This window comes from Eupeodes corollae, chromosome 1 (assembly GCF_945859685.1).
Source record: "Eupeodes corollae chromosome 1, idEupCoro1.1, whole genome shotgun sequence".
NCBI classification, from domain to species: Eukaryota; Metazoa; Arthropoda; class Insecta; order Diptera; family Syrphidae; genus Eupeodes; species Eupeodes corollae.
This window is the reverse complement of record NC_079147.1, coordinates 87,339,402-87,364,747: the sequence shown is the minus strand read 5'-3', so window position 1 is coordinate 87,364,747 and position 25,346 is coordinate 87,339,402. Positions and strand designations below refer to the sequence as shown.

General features: G+C 31.5%; 1 protein-coding gene across 6 annotated transcripts in view; it reads left to right on the top strand.

Annotated features, from left to right (window-relative positions):
- Window positions 1-25,346, top strand: part of LOC129941726 (homeobox protein Nkx-2.1) — a 108,755-nt gene that overhangs the window by 46,378 nt on the left and 37,031 nt on the right. For all 6 annotated transcript variants that reach the window (XM_056050431.1, XM_056050430.1, XM_056050427.1 and 3 more), the window contains one exon: window positions 7,226-7,377. In XM_056050431.1, coding sequence (XP_055906406.1) covers window positions 7,226-7,377 — 152 coding nt within the window. The remainder of the gene's footprint in view (window positions 1-7,225; window positions 7,378-25,346) is intronic.

Genomic DNA, 25,346 nt, shown 5'->3' with positions numbered 1-25,346 from the left:
TTGAGTCTGCATAAACACAGCACAACACACATGATGATATGATGACAATCATGTTGATTCAAAGGATGATGCATGCCACAATCAGTGGCAGAGCCTTTTTTCTCCTTTCAACAACATGTGTGTATCTATATATTTTGAAAATGGACATTTCTATGGACATGAAGAAATTGGTTCTAGGATATATCGAAGTTATTTTGTTTTTCAAGTGGTCAAAGAATAATATTGGAAAATTGAAAATGAAATCCTTTCAAGATGGTCGGTCGTGTCATTTTATGATTTTATATTGTTGTTCACCGAGTTTGCCTTCCTAGAAACTCTTGGAAAAAGCATTCATCTGGGATATACGAAATTGTATGAGAATAAACAATAAAAACGAGAGTAAACTATCAATTGCTTTGAGACGAAAACGGTGAGTGCTAGTGGTTGTTTTTGGAAAGAGTTTTTTATTGAATTTAGAGTTGATTACAAATTATTTTAATCAACTAACAGCAAGGTAAAATTATGCACTCTTTAACTTTTAATTAAGTAACTCACTTTAACAACAATCATCGGTTCGAGATCTACCGCAGGGAAGTTATATAGGGCCACTACTTTCTGCACTTAGGTATATTTTGGAATCTGTAAACATAGTTTTAATTTAGTTGTTTTGTATTAACATTTTTAAACTAATGGACTAAGCTATTTTTATAAGTGGATTCAAATTTATTATAAGGTATGTAGTTAGCTATGGCTGACTTATAATTCTCGCTTATAGATACTAAGACGTTCAGCATAACTTGTATATTCTTCAACATTTAATCCAATAACATAATTAGCCTAGACACATCTAACGGGCTTTTAGACGTACCGCAAGGTACGTCATTTGGGGCCAATGCTTCTTAAAGTTCCATTCTTATTGATATCTTGGACTTATTGGTATACTGGGCTTTGTTTGTATCTTTAAACTTATGAACTAAGCTTGTTTCCTGATATCAAATACACTTGGAAGGAAGTATTCATTAAGGTTATCACCTCACTTATGAAATTCTTTATTCCTCAGACAAATAACAAGAAAAACTTGTGCGTTTTTATCTTTTTAAAACACTAACTAAATTGTCTTAATAGTTTTAAAACTTGCCTCAAAAAGTTTACAAGGCTCACTTCTGTTTATTGCCAGATTGTAACCAATCCTAACTCCTAAACCAAAAAATCTTTTTTTCAATTATCAGCTTGGCTAAAAATTTTGGTAACCTGTTATTTGCGTAAGCACTGAGAACTCTTCACACATAGTACATTATGACATCTCATCGTGTATTCAAAGACAGGTTTCAACTGGCATTCAAGGTTCAAGACATAGTTTGGCGTCACACTTGGCAGACCCATTACTTTTCTGTAGAAGTATCTTTGCATCTTTTCCACTTCATCATGTTGTAAGTCAACCATACTTGTGCTCCATAACCGAGAATAGCCCTGGTAGCCCGCGTTGAAGATATCGATCTTAGAAGTTATTTTGACATCTTTATAAGTGATAAACCTATAAACCACGTAAAAGTTAAGCTCCGTTTAGCTTGTTTAGCTCATTCTTTGAAGTGCTCCGTTAGGCTTAGTCCGAAAGTTATCCCTATACCAAGGTACTAGTTTTTGCTAACAACTTCAATGGTTGCTTCTCTGAGCTTCCAATTTTCTTGTTGGCTAAGTCTATCACCTCTTTTTCTTAATACCATCGCTTTCGATTTCCCCAGGTTTATAACAAGATTCCACCGTTGAGAGTATTCTACCATCTTATTTATCATGTCTTCTATTATGTTGGGCTTATCAGCTATTACCATTCAGCGAAAAAAACCCCTCCTATGAACTCATGTTCCCCACCCCATACCGCAGCTGTCGTTTTATCATACAGATCTCTTATAATTCAACCGAAAAACACACTAATTCACACAGAGAATCACTATATAGCTGTCTTTGGAATGCTCTCTTTCCCCTAATAATTGCGGTATTGAAAATTGCAAAACAAATGTACTCCAACACCTCCTTTTTAACCACTGTTTTTGTAAGGCTCACACAGTACCTATTGCATTTTAAAGTCCGCTAAATATTCAAAACAAATTGTGATAACTAAGCAAATCAACTGCCATTGCATCCGATTTTCGGTGTACCTGAACGCAGCCACCTAAGACCACTTCAACAGCAGCAACTTTTAGTTTCGTTGTTTCATTAATCTTTTAGTCTTATTTTAGTACAGTTTGCTTATCAAACCCGCTTATAACAACTATTAAGAATTTTGAATGGTTTTGAAAAAAAGCAGACATCCAAAGACTATCAATTCAGAGTTTGGTATTTTAGTACTGAAATTTAAATAAATTTGCTTCCTAAAAGATTTAGTTAAGTGTTAATAAAAGCCGAATTATCTATTTTACACCCAACAATTTTAAATTCCTTGAAATTTAAAATTTTTCAGAAATTTTGAAAACAAATCCCTCCATTTTTCTCATTTTGTTTGCTTAAAGCGAATTATACAGCAACACACAAATCATGGTTAAAATATCAACTCGTCAGCAAATTTGTGTACACAAACCGTTAACATTGTCGTTTAAGCAATGAAAAAATAAAAGAAAAAAAATCCTATGGCATTGCAACCCCTCTTAACAATTTAACGTTTTCAAAAAAAAACAAGCTTATAGCCAACTTTTCTATCGACGAAAACGACTAAAAACCAATATTCAGCCATGATATAAACGTAAACAGGAAAATAAAGGAAAAGTTTATGTTTGCCATCATCAGGAAGCACAGCATACCTAACCTTTTATACCATATTTACCGTTGTTATACAGCCATAGGTATACATACATACAAATATATATAAAAGTTAAAGATTGAATGGAAAATCAATTTCGAATAAATTTTCATAAATTACTCTCAATTCGCGTTGAGATTGTTTACCTTTGGCTTCAATATTTGACAAAACGACGATGACGACGAACGTCGTCATATCGTTGCCCTCCGTTTGTCGTCGTTAGAGCATATAGGCCTACGTATTTCTATATCTATATATACCCACAGTAGTTATTCCTTCTTACAATGTCACAGGAAAAAACTTTTAGGTTTGAGGTAAAAAGCCATTTTGCGTCTTCTTTTATATAAAACAAAGTACATTAGTATGTGCCTATGGAAAGTTGTATATAACGGGTGTTTTTTTAAAAGAGATATAGAACTTCAAGTTGACAACACTTTTTTAACTGGAATCCATTTTGTCAGCTGTCAAGTGGTTTATTTTTAGTTTGGTTCCACATTTCAAACTCACCTCAAGAGTAGTATTTTGAGACACTGCTACATCCACAAAAATAAAGCGTGAAACGATTGACCATATGAAGGATAATACTCAACGGTTATTGCCGATATATATCCAGATTAGATTATGTACGATCCAGCCGTGGTTGTCATATGCCAGAAATGATGTTGCCATCAGCAGACTATCTTTCCAATAAAGTTACAATTGTATGTCAATTGAATAAAATCATATTGGTTTTATACCGTTTTAAAGTTCTATACCTCTAAAAAAACACCCTTTAGTATGTAATAAAAGGAAACTCGCTTTATAGAAGGATAAATGGAAAGGCTCTAAAGTTTGTTGGTTGAATTTTAGGCTTTATGTACCTCTATGTGTTTCTATAGACCTTCCATAACTATGTTGGCATAGGTACAAGGATAAACAAAGCTTAATCAGCAAATGTTCTGGATAGAAGGACAAAACATAATTTTTCTCGAAAAAGTGACATTCATGCAGAGAAACATGAGCAATAATGCAATCTGCTGAGTCTTTGTGATAATGTAGTATAATTTATATATTTCTTATTGATTTTATGGAATTTTTAATAAATGAATATAATATAGTAAAAATGTTGACACTTTATTGATGATGATTATTTTTTGGTTCAGCATTTTTCTATAAAGACCATTCAACTTGCTTTAACAAAAAACTAAATGTAAATATTACTTTTAAACGTTTTAGTAATATACTAAATTTGTTTTAATTAGTTATTAACTAATATTGCCCAAAAATATCAAAGCTGTGCTTCTTTGTTTCAAATCTACAAGTGTTTCAAAATAATCTGTTTCTTATTTTTACTCTACCGCAAATAATGAAAAATGCAGATAGTGAACTTTTCCACTTATGGTCCTATTTGAAAAATATGTATTCCAAAAGTGTTTGAAAGAAAAACCTCTAAGAAAATAATCGAGTTCAGTCATCTCGAAGTGGCTAATCGATAAACATTTGCTGGTAATCACACTGATTGATATAATAGCCAACATCTTGTTGAAACCACATATCATGTAATTTGATTCTCTCAAGCTTGAGGTAACTTACAGAATTGTCTTGTTATTAGTCTTTTGAATTACACTTTTACATTAACGCCCAATTCTATAGCTCTGTGTAGGCCAATCACAAAATAAGTCAGCTTGGCTCTTTAAGGATGTTAGAATTCAGCTGATCGATGCCAAGTCTATATTACTTGGTCTTCTTCGATAACAGACGCTACAGAATTTGTCTTTATTTTTGATTCACAAACATTTCTAGTTAGGAAGAATGTAGCCATATTGAAGGCATGTTCCGAATTTCGATCGAAAGTGAATTGAAATCACTTTTCAATTCCACGTGAAATGAAATTGCATGTTTTTTAATTTGATCGATATCGAAATTGCTTCGAACTGTCAACACTGATGGATCATCAATTTTTATTTTCCTTCTGAAGTAAATTTTTTGCTGTTTTGAAGATGGATACAATATTATTGGCTATTTCAAGTTAAAAAAGGAAACAGAATTCAAAAGAAAAAAATAAGAACACGAGACAAATCAAATATATTGGATTAAGCTGACACATAATCAGTGTAAGTGTGAAAATTATGTAGAATTGTTCTGATAAATAAAGTAAATTCTTGATTTCCACTTTTTATGTGTTCTAAGGAAAAAAATATCCTTTAATACCTTCATCGATTGCTTCAATTCAAAAACTTTCTGCAACCCTCCGATTCCTAGCAGAAGGAAGCTATCAAAGATCAATTCACAGAATTAAAAAACATGTGATGTGAATGCTTTCAAAAAATGGAACAAACCGAAATACAGAACATCCATTTGCATGTTCGAAAATCCAATTCACAATAACGAATTGTGGAACTCCCAAATTTACTTTCGCATCATGTGTATTTACAATAAGTGAAATGAAAAAAATGGGCATTAATTCAGTAATTTAAATTTGAAATACATATATGAAAGCACCTTTGAAACTTTGACAATTAGTTATCATTAAACTGACTGTTAGTTTGTTTAGTTAACTCAACATTAACCTCTGCAAATTATAAAAAAGTTCTTTAGGTATTCAGAGTCGCTGACCGAAAATTAAAGCGTTAACCCCATTTTTCGGTCGTAATTCTCTTTCTTGCTTACTTATTTAAGGTGGCGCTGCAGTCTAGCGTGGACCTACGCCTCAACCAACAAGCGTTTTCAACCAGCTTGGTCCCTAGCTAGTTGTCTCCAGTTTTGCACGAAAAGTTGGTTGAGGTCCTCTACCACCTGCGTGCGCTACCTGAGTTGCGGTTTTCCTCTATTGCGTCTTTTCCTGGGGAATGGATTCGAAGACCTTTTGGGATGGAGCGTTGTAAGTCATTGAACTTTTATTCTTTTAACCAGGTCAGTGTCGCTGTACAGCCCGTACAGTTCGTCGTTGTTTCTTCTCCTCCACTCTTCACCTATCCAGGCCTCAGCGCCATAAAAAGGAACCGGGTCTTATAGATGTTGATTTTAGATGCTCTTATCTTTTTACCTTCTAAGCATCGATTTGCAAGAGTTATTCTTCGTTTGATCTTAGCGCTGGTGTTGTTATCTTAATTCATAGAGGTGTCTAGCTAGACAAAGTCCTTAACAACCACAAAGTCATAGCTGGTGATATTTTTTCCAAGACGTCGTCGTTTAAAGTCCTTCCCATCTTCTCCGCTTCCATCGCAGTGCTCAAAAGCACTCCACTGACGTCACGCCTTGATCCTCCAATTACGTCAATATATCATAAGCGTATCCAAGTAATTTGTTGGACCTTTGCAAGATTGTGCCTCTAGTGTTGACGGTTTAGTTTTGCACAATTCTTTCCTGAACGATGTTTAAGAAGTCGCATGACAGTGCAACGCCTTGGCTAACACCTTTTTTGACATCAAATGCATCGGTGAGATCTTTTCCGATCTTGATAGAGCAGCGTGCATTCTTCATCGTTATTCTGCACAAACGGATAAGTTTGACAGGGATCTATAGGTGTTGTCATACTGTTCTGTGTTTTTTCCAAGTTCTGCCGTAATGTGAATATTGGTAGACTATTCTAAAGGGGAAGCCACGCTGATAAGGACCTATGACATAAAACGGCAGAAATGATCTTATATGCGATGTTCAGGAGACTTATCCAGTACAAACATTGAGTTTTACAGTGTCAAAGAGACAACCGGTTGGTCCCTGTTTTAAGTCGTCTATAGCAAGCGATCCAAATAATTCAATTTCATGGAATTCTTGAATAATGCATTGCTAAGGCCGCAATATGGCGTATTTTGCGTAAGGGTCTTGGTTTTCAACCATAAAAAATCAAGCTGACTAAATTATTAAAGCCGTTGACCATTTGAAGCGAAACGAACGTTCTCCAATTGGGAACTTGTTAAGTCTTTATTGGAAAACCGTTCATTTATAATTGTTTCATCCGGTTATAACCAAACGCAACTATTCTTTTGGCTGTATAGGTAAAATAAAAAGTTTGCGATTTTTGTTAATGTGTAAAGCATTTTAAAAACCACATCGAACAATTATTTGTTTTAATTCAAAAACGTGTTCTCAAGTTATTGGTTTCACAAACTAAATTAGAATTTAAATAATTGATTTTTAAAACGTGCAAAATTACTGAATCAATGATATTACTAAAAATCTAAAAAAAATGGTAGTCTTTAAAAACGTTTCAATTTTTTTAATTCTATAAAAATGTTAACCAAGCCTTGACATAACATTCATTTATTTTGTAAGCTAAAAATGTAAAATTTCTATCGTAGGATACAAGTAGTTTAGGAATTTTCACATCTACTTTTCTTCCTTAGGAAGATCATTTTTGTATAGAAATTATTCAATTTTTGGATTCGAAGAACGAAATAAAAATACTTTGTTTTCTTCAATTTTATTTTAATATCAATTAAAATTTAAATTTTTGGTTTTATTTCTTTTCAGTCTCAAGATTAATGGGAAGTTCAGCGGGTGGTTCAATGGGACATATGGGTAATATGGGAAGTTTAGCGGCGTGCAGTGTAAGTGACTCAAAACCAATGCAATTTCCGTTGGCGCAACGAAGGAAACGACGAGTGTTATTTACGCAAGCACAGGTTTGTTAAACATTTATTAAGGAAATACAAATATTAATCAAATTAAATTAAATAAATTGATATATGTGCGTGTAGTTCCACAAAAGAAAAGAAACCAACTTCATTTTTGTTAAATATTTTAAAAAAAGGAAGGAAGTCGAAGGAATGAAATTGCCCTGAGAGAAGAAATGTTTGTATCGGTTGAAAACCAAAAAATAAATCAAATTGTGTTGCACTTTCGTTTCCGATGTGATTCTGAAATCTGAAGCTCTGATACACGAAACCAAGTCGCCCATCATCATCATCATCGTCGTCGTCTTCGTGAGCAGAGACCAGGCCAAGTGGTTTCTGTCAAGACTCTCAAAGTCTTTCTCCTCGAGTGGTTTGTTTTATTTTTTGTTTTCTTATTCGTTCTGTTTTTATTTTTATTTTTCTCCTCTGTTTCACGACTTTCTGTCTGATGTCTATCATTTGACAAATGAAAATCAAGAAGCTTTGCCATCACATCTTTCACTCTTTTTTTTGTTGAAGTGGCCATCGCCATCCGTCACGTCCGTCATAGCCGTCGTCGTCGCCGCTTGTCATCAAGCCTTCAGCAGCGGCTTGGACATACCTATACCTATATTACTCAATTCAACGTTGATAGATACTTTGATCTGAATTTATTTCTGGAGATTCAGGTCTTTTCTGGGGATTCAGGTCTTTTCGCTTTCTGTCCGCCTACGGATGTGTGACTTCCATTCAGTTTTGTCAATGAAGAATGTTGTCTTTTTTTTTCTGGGCTTCCTCTGAATTTTGGTTAAATTTGTGTCCATCTTTGCTTCTTGTTGCCGTTGCTGTTGATTTGCATTTTTGTTTCTGTTTTTTTTTTTTGAAAGAAGCCATTATTAATTAAATCAAATGGCAGAGTAGCAAAAATGTATTCAAAGTTTGTTGTTGATGGTTCCGGCCTGGGGGTTAAAAAAAAACTCTAAATGGAAAGATCCAAGATGGTTTGTCATTTCGGAGAAGAAAAAAATTGAATTGCTTAAATTTTGTTAGTGAAAGCATTTAGGAGTAGAAAACATAGATTTTTAGTTTTTGCTGTGTACTTATTTTATGTTTTAACAAACAATTTAGAAGAAGACGATTTGATGTCTATGAAACTGACTTATGTACATAATTTTAAAATGAAGATTAAGTTTGTCACAGCATCGTAATTTCTATCATAGAAAACATTCTAACAGATTTGTGTAACCTCCTAAAAGGAGCTATTGTAAAATCGGTCCATTTTTTCGAATTGAAAATTTCAATATCTGTCGACTTTTTCAAGGTTTCTAAAACAATTGTTATCCTTAAGGTTTATAAAATCTTAACACATCGTTTTCTGACAAATATCTGTGTATTAGTGTTTACGTACGTTTGTGATACCGCCATTCGTCGGAAATTTCTCGAGAACGAGCAGATATATAGATTTTCAATACGTACACACTCATGCACACACATCTCTCTAAAAATGCTTTATTTGGACTCTAGGGACTTTGAAGCGTCAGGAAATGGTCAACATTTATAATTCGAACAATCAGACCGGTTTCAAGAAATTCCTATGGGAAGTTAGTAACTAACATTTTGGCTTACAAACGTTAACCTGTCAATCCTTTTTAACACTACTTTTTTCGAGCTTGCTCCTCTTTATTTCGATCCCAATGGTTTCTTAATTATCAATCATAGGTAGTTCATCATCATAGGACCAACCAAATCAAACCCAAAAATGAGGTGGCCAATTCACGAGTTCACTGTTCAAGAAGTTTTTTCCTCTATGTTTAATTTTGGGACTAGTTTCGGATTTAAAGAGAAATTGGTCTATAACGTCTTTAGCAATGTTGATTTTTTTCGATGTAATGAAGTGTCATGAGACCAACCTACAATTATGTATTTGTTTCTATTGTAAGTCTCTTCATGATCCTTTTTTATATTGAGCGCTCACTAAAGGGGTAAGGACGGCGTTAATGAGCATGGTAAAAAGTTCAACATTCGTGTAGTGTGGTTCAAGAAAGAATCCCTATACTTAAGAGTACGTCCGAAGTTGGGCTCAGGGTTTAACTGATAAGCATGCTCAGAAGTACGGCTATTACGGTTGTATTTATTTAGGAGGGGAATGCAACTGGCATATTCACTAGAGCTTGTTTATAAAAATATAGATAAAACAATGATAGACATGAGACCTTGCTTCGGTGTTCAAGAGAAGCAAATGTCTCGGTAAGGGCTCTCTTTCAATTCTTTTCAAAAGACTAAAGTACGTTCTTGGTGCCTAGATATGAGAATTATATTCACATTTTGAACGGATAAAAGGGGTAAAAAACTTCTTGCATCGTCGGAGAAAACCTAAACACTTAGCAGCATATTTGCCGATGTCAAAAATGTGTTTATTCCACAAAAAGAGGTTTGTGATGCACATACCTAGAACTGAAAACTGTTCAGTCTCTTCTATTCAAGTATCACCTGTGCATATTGGCATTGGGGGAGGGTTACGCTGTACGTTGTGGCAGTAGACAACATTGGGTTTTCGAAGCATTTATTTCTACATGATTTTTGGTTTCCTATTGGGCAATGCTGTCAAGATCGAAATTTAATGAGCTTAATATATACATACGTTGCCGTTAGTAGTCCATATCCGAAGAACAAGGATGATAATCTATGTCATCAGCGAAACAATTGAGTGAATTAGAAGTTTCAGACAGAAGATTATTTATAAAAATAGTGAAGAGTTTCGGAGACAAAACGGTGCCTTGTGGCACACTAGCGTTTATTTTGTTAGTGTTAGATTTGAACCTTACCACTACTACTTGTATTGAACGGTTCGAAAAGTATATTGTAACCCAACGAAGAAGAAATTCATCGATACCTAGTGCTTGCATTTTCGGTAAGAGAGCTTGATGCCAAATTCTATCAAAAGCCTTTAAAATATCAAGTGCAAAAATCTTAATTTCTCTTTAGAACTTACTTAATAAATCATAAAAAAGTCTTAAAATTTTTCAGTAGTATTAAAGCTAGTTCGACAATTATGTCTATCGGGAGATAATTCATTTTAAAGAAACAACCCATTATAAAAACTGATGAAAGAAACATATTTTTCAGCTTAAAAAAGTATAGTACCTTGAGAATAATTGTATGTAACGTTTTTGTCATTTGGTTTGGTTTGAGAAACATTTTAAGCATGATAATAACCTTGGATTGATTAAAGTTAATTCAAAATAATGTTATTAATATTAAATGAATGAAAAATAGCTTGACAAGCAGGAACGTAGATTACAAAGTCTTAAAAGTTAGAAGTCGCTAATGTTTGTATTGCTTTCTTCATTCGTATCATTAAATTCACATGAAATGTTTTTATAAAGTTCCGAAACTGCTGTCTGATTCATTTAACTAATAAAATTCTATACATTTGATTTAGGTAAAATTAAGAAATACGTATGAATGTATTTAGCTACATTGAAATTTCCATCATCAATCGAATTTGCCGCCTCTGCCTTTGCCGACATTCTATTAAGTTTACGTTATTTGTATAGAAAACAAATGCCGCCGCAAAGCTTCTTTCACATCACATCTTTTTATAAGTGTCTACAATATAGCTCTATCCCATAAACCTAACCTAAAGATACATTCTTTGGATAGCTCGTGTTCATGAATTTATTGAGCATCAGCATCGTGTTGTCGTTTAAGTCTTTGCATTTTCTTTTCGGCAAAAATAAATAAATTCTATAACAAATATCGTATCAGATAATCTGAGATTTTGTCCCTTAAGATGCGGGTAGCACAGCCCCAGCATAGTTTAGTTATTCGAGAAGAAACGAGGAGCTGCTGTAAAGAATCTTTTATAGAGATGCAAGTGTTTATTCCGGGGTGAATATCTGATGGATAACAATGAAAATAACATATTTTGTTCATCATATCACATCACATCATCGCTGCATCGTCATGTTGCAAGGAATTGTAGTACGAATCATAGTATATTGAATTATAGTGTGATGGAAGTTGTATATTTATTTACCAAGCTTAAACTCACAGGACATATGTATAATATATATATTTTTTACTTTTTATTCTAAATCGAAAAATAAGCGGGGTCTTTTTATTTTCTCAACAAAGATTAAGAAGATATGATGTGTACGTGACCTGGATCGATTTTGTATTATATTTATAAGAAATACAATTCCTTGGATTTTGTTTTTTTTTTCAGCTTATTTTAAAATATTGGATGGCACGAACTTTTGCAGATAAAGATTTCTATATTTTTTTGTATTATGATGTTGTATCCTTTGATGATTTTATTTGGTCCTTTTTTTCGGTTCAAATCATATCGTGGTCTATCTTATTTACAGAAAGACTAAATCAGCATCACGTTTGGAAATTATCTTTTTTTTTTTATTAAGTTTCGAATTTTTCAATAAAACAAAATGTATTTTTTAAAAAGGGGTAAAATACATATGCTTATATTCAGTTTAAGTAAGTTTTACTGATTTAATGAAGGTTCAAAGTTGTATGATAAATTTATTCTTATTATATTATATGATATTATTTTAAATGGCAAGGCGATCCGGAGATAGAAACACAATATGCAGTAGCTATCCAATGGTCAAGAGCTTCAACCTATGAGAAGAAACAAATAGATCGAGAGCTAGAAGCTTATTCGCAGACGAATCCAATGTATTGTATATTAGCACCTATCACTCACTGACTTCAAATATGGTTTTGACAGACGTCTTCAGATGACTCAGTTTGTCCCGCAGCGGAAGTTGTCGGAAACGCCTTTTTTGCGTATTAAAATCATACCATACGTATGAATGTACACGACTGTTTTAAATTGACCAATAACCAAGCTATCGACTTGGTTCATAGGAAATTATTTCAGTCACTGATTGGTTTTTTATTGACTATAGTTCGGCATTTGAGAAGATCGCTTCAATATTTACTTTTTTAATTAAATACCTAAAACTTAGTTGCTGCTATTCAAAGACTTTCAATCAAATAAGTTTAAAGTCGATTCCGGAATGCCGGAAGGTGGTCGTTTAGGTCCTTTACTTTTTATTTTATTGCTAAAAATAAAATTATTAAGTATTGTCTTTGTAAAAGCATTCTTAAAACTATGACCATTAAACAAACTGGTATGAAAAATCCATTCAATTTTAATCATTTGCTGAAAATGATATTTAACATAAATTTATTGACTTAAATATTTTGTCATTGACTGTTTTTTTTATTGACTCAAGCATTTGAGAAAATACTAACAAGTACTTATATGATTTTTTGGATGGTACAAATTGGTAAACATTGTTCACCAATATAGATTTAAATGAGTGCTATAATTTATTGATAAATGTTCTTAATATTGCGATGGACTTATATATACCCAAAATTAAGAAAATCAATAACCAAAAACCTTATGCTGAGATTGAGTTAGTGTTGCCTACGCTTAAGGGTGATAAGCGACGTAATATTGACGGAATTTCACCAATCATTTTACGAATGTGTGCGAATGTATTGGCTGTTCGTTTAAAAATTATTTTTCATCGTTCACTTGCAAATGGCGAGTTTCTAAATGCTTGGAAACGTTCAACAATCGTACCTTTTTACAAATCAGGTGATAGGCAAGATGTTTCAAACTATCGTCCAATTTGTAAAATTGCTACGATTCCCAATTTTTTTAAAAAGTTAGTCTATGACAAATTAACTCCTTCTCTTAAAGCAATGATTTCACCATACCAACATGGTTTTGTAGCTGGTAGATCCACTGCAACTAACCTCACTATTTTTAGTAATTTAGTCTTGAATACACTTGAGAAAGGTTATTAGTATGATGTTGTCTATACTGACTTTTCTAAAGCTTTTGACAGAGTCAATCATAATGCTTTACTTATGAAGATAAATAAATTAGGTTTTCACTCAAACTTTTTAAAATGGCTAAATTCATACTTAAGGGATCGTATTCAGTACGTTCGTATGAACAACATTATTTCTGCACCGGTATATGTTACGTCGGGTGTCCCGCAAGGAAGCCATCTTGGTCCTCTTCTTTTTTTTTTGGTTATAAACGACATTCCTGATATGTTTTTAAATTCAAAGTGCTTGATGTACGCAGATGATCTTAAGGTATTTCGTTGTATAAAATCTGAACATGATTGTTTTCTTCTGCAACAAGATCTTGATGTTTTATCGGACTGGTGTTTAGCTAACTGTTTACATTGGAACATTTCCAAATTCCAAAGCCTAACATTTTCTCGAAACCATCGTCCAATTAATTTTATCTATAAAATCAATCATATGCCAATGTCCGTTATAACCTTTAAAAAAGATCTTGGTGTGATTTTTGATAAAAAACTTGACTTTGTAAAGCATATAGATTTTTTAGTTGCTAAAGGCAGTTCAATGTTAGGTTTCATATTGAGAAACTCAAAGGAGTTTTCCGATCCACACACCTTAAAGTGTTTATATTTTGCGTTTTTAAGGTCTAATCTTGAATGCTGCAGTGTAATCTAGAATCCTGCATATTTTTTTCATTCTTTTAGAATCGAAAAGATCCAAAAACCACTTACGAGAGTTGTAGTGAAAAGACTTTAATGAGACATAGATTTTCCTACCTATTAAACTACTCGGTATTTTGCCCCTTAACATTCGTAGAAAGTATACAGATGTTATATTCATTCGTGACATAGTAGCAAATCATATTGATTGTTCACAAATTTTAGCTCTAATTGGGATTAATGTTCCTGCGAGATTGCTTCGAAACCAACCATTTTTTAATTTTCCATGTCATAGAACTGTGTATGCTTCCAATGAACCAATATCCAAGTGATTAAGAGAAACAAATACTGTTTGCAACATGATTGATTTCAATGTTAGCAGATATTTATTTAAATCAAATTTATTGTTAATTCTAAATAACTTTGCTGGTGGTAATGTTTAAAATTTTAAATTGTATGTATTATATTATCTACTCGTAGTAATCAATAAAGTACCTACTGTAACTTTGTTTGATGAATAAACTAAATTAAACTAAGTCAAAAGTTAAATTCGGAATACCGGAAGGTAGTTGCTTAGGTACTCTACTTTTTATTTTATTTATAAACAAATATTGTCCTTTTTAAAGCATTCTGAGTAGATTATTTATCAGGAAGATGGCTAATTATTAATTAGTTTGTTTGTTTATTTGCATTGATAAATTTAACTTTGAGCTTTACAAGAAAAAGTTTTGCAATAAAGTTGAATTATTTGTTTGAAGGTGTATTATTATTTTGTTAAAAGGTTTTTTTGTCCTTAGTGTGTTTTTGATGGAAAATTTGAATTCTCACAAAACATAAGTTCCATAACCAAAAAGACATTTTAGTTCTTGATGGGATTATAAAAGCGTCGAAACAATTTTCTGATCGTTTTGGTTTTAAGCAGCTTTTTATATCATTTGTTAGACCAATTTTAATTTTTATAGAAATATTTACTATTCTAACTCTTTGTCCAATGAAACCAAAGAATTTTATCAAAAATAATTTAGGGAAAGAAGAATAACAAGATTTGTAAACCCAGAACATAGCTGAGCTATTTATAAATAAAAATTATCTTTCTTCAGGGTATTGTATTCTATAATTATAATATCTTATTCTTTAGGTATAGTGCTGATGATAAACCATAATTTTTCACTTTTTTACAGAAAGTATTAGTACACATGTTGAATGAGTGTTTCAAGTAGATTTTATAATTATGGATGGGACAGGTTATTAGATGATTTTCTATAATGAAATCAAAATTCAAAATCAAACTATAAATTCCAAAAAAAGTCCTTAAAAATAATTAAATGTGTTAACAAACAAATCATAAAATTATGCAAATCTTAGTTTAAAACAATTGGTAACTTAATTCCTTTCACTATTGAAAAACATTTATTTTTGGTCCGTTTATAAAACTAGCTTCAGTGAGCTTTTGACAAAGGTTGATGTGCATTCGGAAGCCATTATTTTTCTTCTTTGAACATTTAAGACTTCTATTCTATTTTATTTTGCGTTGTTCGGATCGGCACAGGGTATATCTTACTTAATTTCATTCTCATATAAAGCCCCTCCTATTCAGTTTAAGAAAAAGAAAAAAACATTGAAAATAATAAACATTTCATCAAAACACCATCAAAAATGTTATTCTCCTTTTTTGTAATGCTCCAACTCTAAATTAAGTGAAAAAGTGAAAAACAAGATTAACAACCATAAACAAGAAAAGAAAAATATAAGGAAAGAAAATATATTACAAAACAATCTACGAAATCTAAATAATGATATTCTATCTTGTCTTATGAGCAGTGTTACCACACCATAGATACAACGAAAGATATGAAATAAGACTTGAAGAGGCTCAAAAGCTGATGTTGAGAAAGGTTTCCTTTTTGGAAATAATACACATGTATACATCCATTAGACTGATTCAAAAATTAGATGTTCAATGATAGCTGCTTTTCGGTTAGAGCTTTAAAGTACAATACTTCTGTTTAAGTTTCAGCTTTTTAGATTGATATTGATGTAAGCTAATATTTTCAACAAGTATTCTAAAAACAGTGAATTATTTTGAACTAAATCGCTAATAAGTCTGAAAGCAATTTAGACCTTTTTTAAAGGTAAGGACCTTTTTTTAAAGTTCATTGGAGTTCGTTCAAAGAAAAGATGCAATCATGATTTTAATAATTGTACTAGATTTTCAAGTTAGAAAATGAAGATCAATGAGAGGTGCAACACAATTTGTATGGAAAGTTAAATGAACGACCTCTTAATATCAACCTACAAAACTAAAATTTGAGTATGCGAATTCTTTGCAATATGATGATTATTCCTTTTGAATCAGTCTAACTTGGTTATACTTGGTTGCTACTGTACTATCTATACTCTAAAGATATTTTTATAAGTATATGTAGTACCACCAAACAGTAGCTGTAAAAAGGCACTAAACACTAAACAGAGTATCTTCATAATACCCTATACATATAACAGAAGAATATATGTACCATGTATGTATACATACAAATATATATGTATGTAATTATTATTATTATTCTTATTGTTTGTATTATTATAGAAAACTTGGCATCTTAAGTGCTTCGCAAATATACATTCATTTTTCATTGCAAAAGTACATGCCTACATATGTATATCTATATTCGTTCCTATATATGCGTATATACCTATTCCTAGCCTAAACATAGTGTAAAGGCTTTTTAACTAAAAAGGATTCTTGTTTTCTCTTTAGTTCTCTTTGCTGTATGGGGGTCGAATAATATAATATATAAACATATATACATAAATAGAAAAGAGGAAAACTTTTGGATCTCTTTTAAATCCAAATACAAATGCAATATAAATATTTTGTTTTTATCTTATTCTTCTTCTTCTTGTTTTTCTATTCTTTTGTCGAATTTAGTGTTTACACATCAGGTTCGAGGTAAAGTTTGAAATGGGCCTGAAACCAAAACTAAATTTTTTACAAAACGATGCCAACAGAAATGTAATGAGTTCATAAGGTTTAAAATTAAAAACGACTCTAAAGAATTTTTAATAAAATCAATAAAGTTTTAATAAAACTTAAACAAATATTTAATTTAAGTACTGATCAAGTCATGTTTAAGGCAATTCGCCGTAACTTTGACTTATACGGGTTAAATTCTTAACTAAGATTTGGTTTCCAAAAGAATATGGAACAATTTTTGTGTAGTTTTATTAACTTAAGGAAGTTATTATTTTAGATCCAAGATTAAAGTTAAACTTTAAAATTGACTTAATCTGCCTTTAATCAGAGACTTCTTATGACGCTTCATTTTTTTCAATGAGCGCATAATCAAGAGGGTATTCCTGCCCTTATTATGCAGAGGCACAGGAGAGGTAGAGAGGGTTCAAAAGGAGATATTGGTGCACATTGGTTTTGAAATCTTGGCTATTGCAAAGATGATGATAAAAAAGATAGAGTTTGGTTTCGCGTTCCACATTCGCGTAGTACTGCTAAAGAATGAATCTCTCTATTTGACAGTACGGCTGAAGTTGGGCTAAAGGGTATACTAGTGAGCATTTTTAAAATCCCGAGTATTGCGGTTGAACTGTCTAAAGGGAGGAATAAAGCTGGCTGTTCTTTAAAAGCACAAACTGTTAAAGTACCATAAAAAAGCTTGAGACAAAAAACTTTACGACGATGTTCAAGTGACGTTAAGGTACTTACGATGATATTATTACCAATCAATTTAAATGCTCTTAGTTGCATACTGTCGAAGAGGCTTAAGTGAGTTGCAGGAGCACCAAACCTTCTTAAATGCTTTTGAAATATCAAGTGTAAGAATCTTACTTTCTTAAAATTGATGTAAAGATTTGCTGCACTATTCAATGAAATCACCAGTGGACATATTGCTGTGAAAGCTTTCGATCTTTGAGATATGTTTGGAGCTGATAATTAATCTGCGTTTCCATTACCTTGAAAAGAAATCACCAGTGGACATATTGCTGTGAAAGCTTTCGATCTTTGAGATATGTTTGGAGCTGATAATTAATCTGCGTTTCCATTACCTTGGAAAGAACTTTCTCAATATAATACTCTTCTACTATAAGATGGGAACAGCGATTGTTTTGTTTTAAAGAAAAACGTTACGATAGAAAATAACACCAACGTGCCTACCGTGGAACTCTATTTTCTTACGAAATTTTATAATGCCAATTTGTACTTATTCATTATTTTAGATTTTACGAGTAAATCGATGGTGGAGCATTGTGGTATGACTTTTTTTTCTGAAGAATGGCACGTAGAAGTCTCAATTTTTTGAAAATGATCGTATTCCGAAGTTGATAAAGTTTAGTAGAGCGATGAATTAACAGTAACAATTCCTTCAGGCTTATTTAAAAAAAGTAAGATGTAATCAGACTGCCTCAGACCAAAGAAATGTCCGAGGCTCAAATGCTACAGTTCTGTATTTCAACAAACTTTTGTGGTAAAAATAGGCCTGATCAATGAAGATGAGTGTTCGATGAAAATTCGGAGAATTTTGTTGCATTTCACGGATCGAATAAGCGAAGATACGACGTTTCTGGCGATCGAGCGACTTAAGTTATTGGGTTTACTGAACTTAAAAAGTTATAAGACGTAAATCTTAAGTAAAATACGGTGTAATGTCGCTTGTAGTCATTCTACTGATCAACGAAGAATTGACATAAAGTCATTTCGATCTACAGCAGCGGGTATTGGTTCTTCACATCGATAACTTGACACAACAGTTCAAGATTTGTTACCTTTTATTTACTTTTGCGCGTCGAGAAGGTGCTTCAAGACAACAAAAATGTATTTAAGTTTTGTGACTAAACCATTTTCAACATTTTTTAGTGAATTTTTACATTTCAATGAAAACTTCAAAAAATGACATGTCAGATGACAACTTTAAAAGTGACAGTTGTTCTTTTCTACTAAAATCATTAGATTTATAATTTCTTTGATAAGTAGACTGAATCGTTAAACAACTGAACCTTAAAATGGATATTCTAATAAGTACAGCCCTGATTTTGAGTTTAACGGTGGTCCTAAAAATGGTGGCCCCTTGTTTTGTACTTAGACATACATCCAGCCCTGTGTTTTTTTTTTTAAGTTTTCTCCGACCTCTTTTTGTTATCATTAATATTGTCCATGTTCGGTTAAGAAAATAAACAAAAATACAAGAACGAATGAAATGAAAAATGTATCCTCATACCATGTTTAAAGTTTCTATTTATATTTTGTTCGGACAATAGAAGAATTTCCATTCTTATTTCTATCAGAAAAACAAAATAATAAAAATAAGGATATTTAGTCGAAGAAAAAAGGAGAATTCTTCTAAAAAATTCATTACAATTAAAACATGCACACGGAATGCCAGAACAAAATATATCCAAATCTTATATTCAAAAGAAAAGTAAATAAACATACGCCCTGTAAGTGGCGCAGATCCACAGGACTTTTTCTGTAATGGAAAAGTAATATCCCCTAGTTTTTGGAATTTTATTTGTCAAATGCCAACAAATAAGGAAGAACAAAAATTGTAAAAATATAGAAACTCCTTGTTGTCCTTTTTTTCGTATAATATAATCGTATTTTTCGCGAGAGCACACGCGCGCGGATTGAGATGCGAAAGCGATGGTTGGGAACTTGGAAGTAAATATTTGTTCAAAATTTGAGGACAAACTTTTCATTCATTTTGAGTTAATCCTTGGGACTATGACGACGACGACAACGAAGATGATAAACGTCCGATGTGGGGGAGGAATAATATCTACGACCATACTATGAACCTTCCTTGCAAAGAACATTTTTGTTGCATTTTTTTTTGTTACCAAATAAAAATACGACCAACCCCAACAGCATCAAGATGCAAGGACTGTAGAAAGGACCTATATATTTATGGTTGATGTAATTATTCCTGTATATTGCTTTACTTTTGTTTTTTAGGTTGGTTCTCGTTTGTTTCTTTGTTAAGTGGTTATGAAATGAGTTTTAAATTTCTAAAAATTAAACAAAAGAAACAAGACTTTCAATTTTAGGGTGGATTTTGTTAATGGGGTTGGATATACGATAGGGGAAAATATAACTTCTATTTATTGCAGTGAAATTTTAAATAATAAATGCAAATTATATTGACCTTATGATTATATTGGCGATATGAATGGTTCGAAGAAGGGTTGCCACTTGGTCAAATCAATAAGCTGAACCTATCACTGGTAATTATGCTTCAGGGGGAAAGAAATGAGCAGGATTTTTACTGAGTTAAACACTTTTTACTCCTCGCTTCCTCTTAACACACTTCTTTAGTTCAAAATCATGCAAAGATGACATCCAACATAATGTGTTTTGTTACATCACCTTCCGTCTTTTTTTTTTTACTGAAATTGTAGCTAAGAGTCTAAACTAGTGTACTTTTTTGCTATTGTTTAAAAACAGCCTCGTTTCAATAACTATAACGAACAAACATTCCATTTTGTTTTAATTTTGTGAAGTTTTAGAAATGTTTAGAACTTCAAATAAATCTTTAACAGCCAATTTCTTGACGAAGTTCTAAAATTAAATAAAAACTGGATCTAGTAATTCTCAGTTTATCTATGGAACTTTATTTTAAAAATATTTAGAACTCAAGCATTTCGTCACATCTGTAGAACTCGGTTTAAAATCATATTGGAAATGAGTTCTTACGTGCTTTTTGCTATTTTTGTATCACCCCGTATATATATCCCTTTTCGTTGAAGCTGACATTTTTTAAAAATTTGGTTTTTATATTCTAACTTTTTTCGAAAAAAAAATTGTGTTTGCGTGTTTTATTATTTATAATTTATATTGAACAGTTTCAAAAAATCTTGTGTTCTCGGCATAATTTAAACAGCTCTTATGTCTATCTGTGCAGTCTCAATAATCGAGGGCATTATAAACGCTGATATGTATCATGTCCTCTAACCCACTAATGACGAAAAGTTAATAGTTTAATGGGTTTGAATGCAAATGTAACTTTTACGCTTTATAAAACTGTCAGCATACATGACATTTTGGAAAACCATTTAGGTATATAATATTTTCTAATAATATTTTATTATTGCACATAAAAATCCTTGTAGTCTGAAATTTAATCCAAAACTGAAATGAATCTAAAAATTAGGCCTTCGAAGAAATAAAAACATTGCTAAACCGAGTTCTAATATCTTAATCCTCCAAATTTGAGGGGTTATCTTCAACAGAGATCGAAATCAGAGTTTTAACTCTTGCGAACTTGCTGAAGAAATGAGTTAGAACTCAATTGAGCTCTAATTTATCAATAAACTGAGTTTTATAAACTAGAACTTTCACAAGAAATTGACCATAGATCTTTTAATTCTACTTTTCTTTCATTTCCTTTACCCAAAACCAATTAAGCATCTTAAAGCAAAACTTACAAACTTACTACTGGAAATATTATTTCTTTCCAAAATCCGTAAGATTCCTGATTTTTTGACATTTAAAATAAATGATTCCATTCCTCAAATTAATGGTTGTTTCGTTTTATTTTCATGAACTGGCATTATTTAGAAGTGTTCAAATGTTCAAAATGTAAATATTTTACTGGTTAAAAAAGGATTAAAGTCTTGCAATAGCCAGTTAATGGCTTCATATCTAGAAAATGGCTTACTAGTTAAATTTCAAAGCCCTTAGCAATAAAATGGTAACAATTTTCGACATAATGTTTTGAACATTAAAAATTTTGATTTAAGAAATAGAAGGGTATTTCAGCATTTGGAAAGTAGTGCCATCTATTAAATCAATTGTTAGACAAATTCATGAAAAGTATTCAAAGCTAACTCATATGACAAGACACTTACCCTCGATTGGTGTGAATTTTTCAGAAATTGATAGAGAAGTTTCAAAAATTGTTTCAGTTAAATCCGTCTACTAAAATCCCTTTCTTTTCTTCTGTTTTGTGTTTCCTGTGTGCCTTTAGAAACTGAAAGAAGTTTTTAATTTATCATGAAATTGAATCCCGCCGATTTGTTAATGGCACTTAGAGCTAAAAACTAGAAGAAATTGTTCTCATTAGATTATTTAACAAGTTAAAACAGTTTCATTCGTGTTGTAAAGTGTCCAAGAACGTAAACAATTTGTATTTGTATTTGTATTTGTATTTGTATAGTCTTTATTCAATTATTAAGAAAAAAATTACAATAATTACTTATAGCTAGTAGTAATAATAACGAAATTAAATAAATAAGTGACATTTTTTGTTTTGAAAAAAAAAAAACAGAGTTAAATGTCACATCAAAGAAAATTAAAAACTTCAGTGAAAAACAAAAATTATGTATTAAGTGGGCGAACTTTAATATTTTTAATGACTTAAACTCTAATATTCTTATATAGGTAGATATTATTATTATTATAAATCAATTCATTTATTTGAAAATTCAAGACAAGAAGATACAGTGAACTATAAACCAATCAAAAACCATTTATACAAAAGAAAAAATATCAGTGATGATGCTGTATTATCGAATAAGTGTATTCGATTAACAATTAACTAATTAATGGCAGCACAACTTTAATTTGCTCTTGATTAAATTCAAAAAGCCAAATTTTTACTTTTCTTAAGAAAATAGGCAACGATCTGATGGATTGTATATGGGCAGGAAGCTTATTGAATAACTTAAATGCGACAACAGAGAAAGAGTTCCTGAAATGAGAGGTGCGATAAGAAGGAATACAAACGACAGAACTAGTGACACTACGTAGATTCTGAAAATCATATATTGGGCTTTGTAAATAGCCACTTCTTAAAAAGTTTCAATACTTTAAAATAGAAAAGATGTTTTATTGGCAGAATTTGTAATTTTTTGAAGAGTTCAAATTTGTCATTTCTGTTGCACATTGCTGACAACTAATTCAATAAAATTATGGCACTAATTATAGCCAAGATTAAAAATACTGTATTTAAGTAAATTGACTTATATGTAACTTTTAAAAGTCTACAACAGATCTAAAATATAAAATTAAAATCAAAAATAAATAAAATGTAAGAATGATTAAGTTTTTTATTTTTTTAAAAGGACAACAGAGTCTTAACTCAACCGCTCTGTCCGTACCGATCCATAATTTATAGTTGAATTTTAACATCTGTCAGTTAAAATTTCATATTTAAGAGTGAAACAGTTTTTAAATTGTATGTACCTATTACAAAAAATGTTTTCTTTAATACAATAATTGATTTTACTATAAAGCATTCTCGGCTTTTTTCGCAATATTCTACGGTTGGGTCAAAGCTTTCGCTAGTTAAATCTTCGTGTTTTGGTTTAAAAATCTATAATTTTATAAACAACATATGCTGTTATATTTTTTTTATTAGAGGTTATATCTTTCTTTTAACATACTAACATAAGTGGTTTCCCTCAAAATCCCATTTTTATACCGTTCCCAAGATGTTCAATTGGTTGCAAACTTATTTTTTGCAAGCATAATTATACTCAGGTATCGAAGAACATTCGATTTGCAGATATATTTTATTAGGCTACGTCTGCTACCCCAAGATAAGTTTAAAAAATCCGTGATTTTAATCGTGTGTGTGCCAATGCGGCCAACTACACGTCTGTCATATACCTATACATATTGGAAATCAGGAAGTCAAGGGGCTTTTAAACGTGACCTATCTCAAGTGGTTTCCCTTAAGTCCAAAAAAGCCAAAATACATTTTTGGGGATCTGTGAGGAAAATACGGCCACATATAGACGTTTGTCATGTACATATCCGCTATCAGGGAGTCGAAGGCCTCCGGTTGAAACCAATTTCAATTGGTTTCGCAAATTCAGCGACCCTTGCAGGACAAGTGCGACCACCTACACGTTTGTCTAAACGATATTCGAGATCAACGAGTCGTAGGCGTCAATATGCAATGCAATTGAAGTAGTTTCCCTCCCTATTTCAATTTTCGGAAAAGTAGTACTTTTGATGCACTTTTTCTCAGAAAAGCTGCCACAACGTGCTTTAAGACGAACGTTTCTGTTATCACCTCTACTAATATTTACCTACAAATTTAATTTCAACTGATTTTCTTTCACGCCATAAAATATACTTCAGCTCTTAGTTTAGATGTAATGGCTCAGAAAAGAGTTCTGAAAAGAATTATTTGAGAAAGGTGTGTTTTGAGTGATCAAAATTATGTTCGAAACACAGCTGAACGCTTTTCTGTCACTATTTAAAAATTGTCAAATTACTTTTTATTTTCATCTACAGAAACAAGAAATAAAATTCAAAACTTTGATTAAAAATGGAAAAACTATTTAACAATTAAATTATTTTTGCGGTGCAAGTGAAGATGAAGATTCTAATTTTTGTGTTCAACTCTCAATTTGGTCTGTTCTCATAGAACAAGTTTAAAACAAGTTAATAACGAAGAACGATAATAAAAAAAACACTGTATTTTGTTTGACTGTTCAGAATCTGCGCTGAACCAAAACAGAAATACTTCTAATAGCTTTGGGATTGTCTTGGCTTCATGTAAGGCGAACTTTTGTCGAAGTGCTCTGTTATTAAATTCGTCGTTCTGGAGTTAAATGATTAATGATGAATTTTCTAACTCTAACTTACTTACTGTCCTTGTCTCAATTTAAACTAGTGCCAAGGTAGACAAAACCCTTAACTATCTCTAAGTTTAAGCTATCTATGGTGAAGTTTTTTTTCAAGACATCGTGTGTCGTTCAATGTCCTTTTTTGAAGACAGCATATACATATGCTCTTGGTCTTGCCATCATTGTCCACTTAACCCATCTTCAACCAATATTAGTTTACAAATGTGTATTGTAAAGTTCTGGTAGCTATAGCTAGTTAATTATTGATAATGTAATTTATTTTATATTTCAATAAAATTATAATTATAGTAATAGTTTACAAATGACCATGTCTTGTCATAAGTATCAAAAAACTAAAAACATTGACAATGGATAAAATAACATGATCGCCATGTAATGTCAAAATTCATTCGACCTTTATTGAAATTATGATAAATAGACTTTTTTTTATAAATAAATTAATTATCTCGGCCTTCCTATTACAAAAGTAATTACTTCGTTTTGTTAAACAACTTTCATGGTTCATCCTATGTAAATATATTTACAATACTCTGTATTTCAATACATATAAATCTCTAACCTCTATCAAAAAATTCAATTCACAACTCACAAACAAAAAAAACGATAAATTTGAATAAATTTACAATTCCATAATACTAAAAATTAATTAATGTCAAAACTTCTGGAAAAAGAAGAAAAAACATTAGATTTTTTTAAAATATTAAAATTCATATTTTTTTCATAAATCAATATGTTTTTTTTTTAATATTATGTTTGTTCAATCAATTCCATATTCGTTATTGTTTAAAAAATATAAAAATATATATCAAAAATTGCCTTGTTTCTGCCATCATTGCATCGCATCATAAATCACAACAACTGATGGTGCAGTGTTAGTGGCAGTGG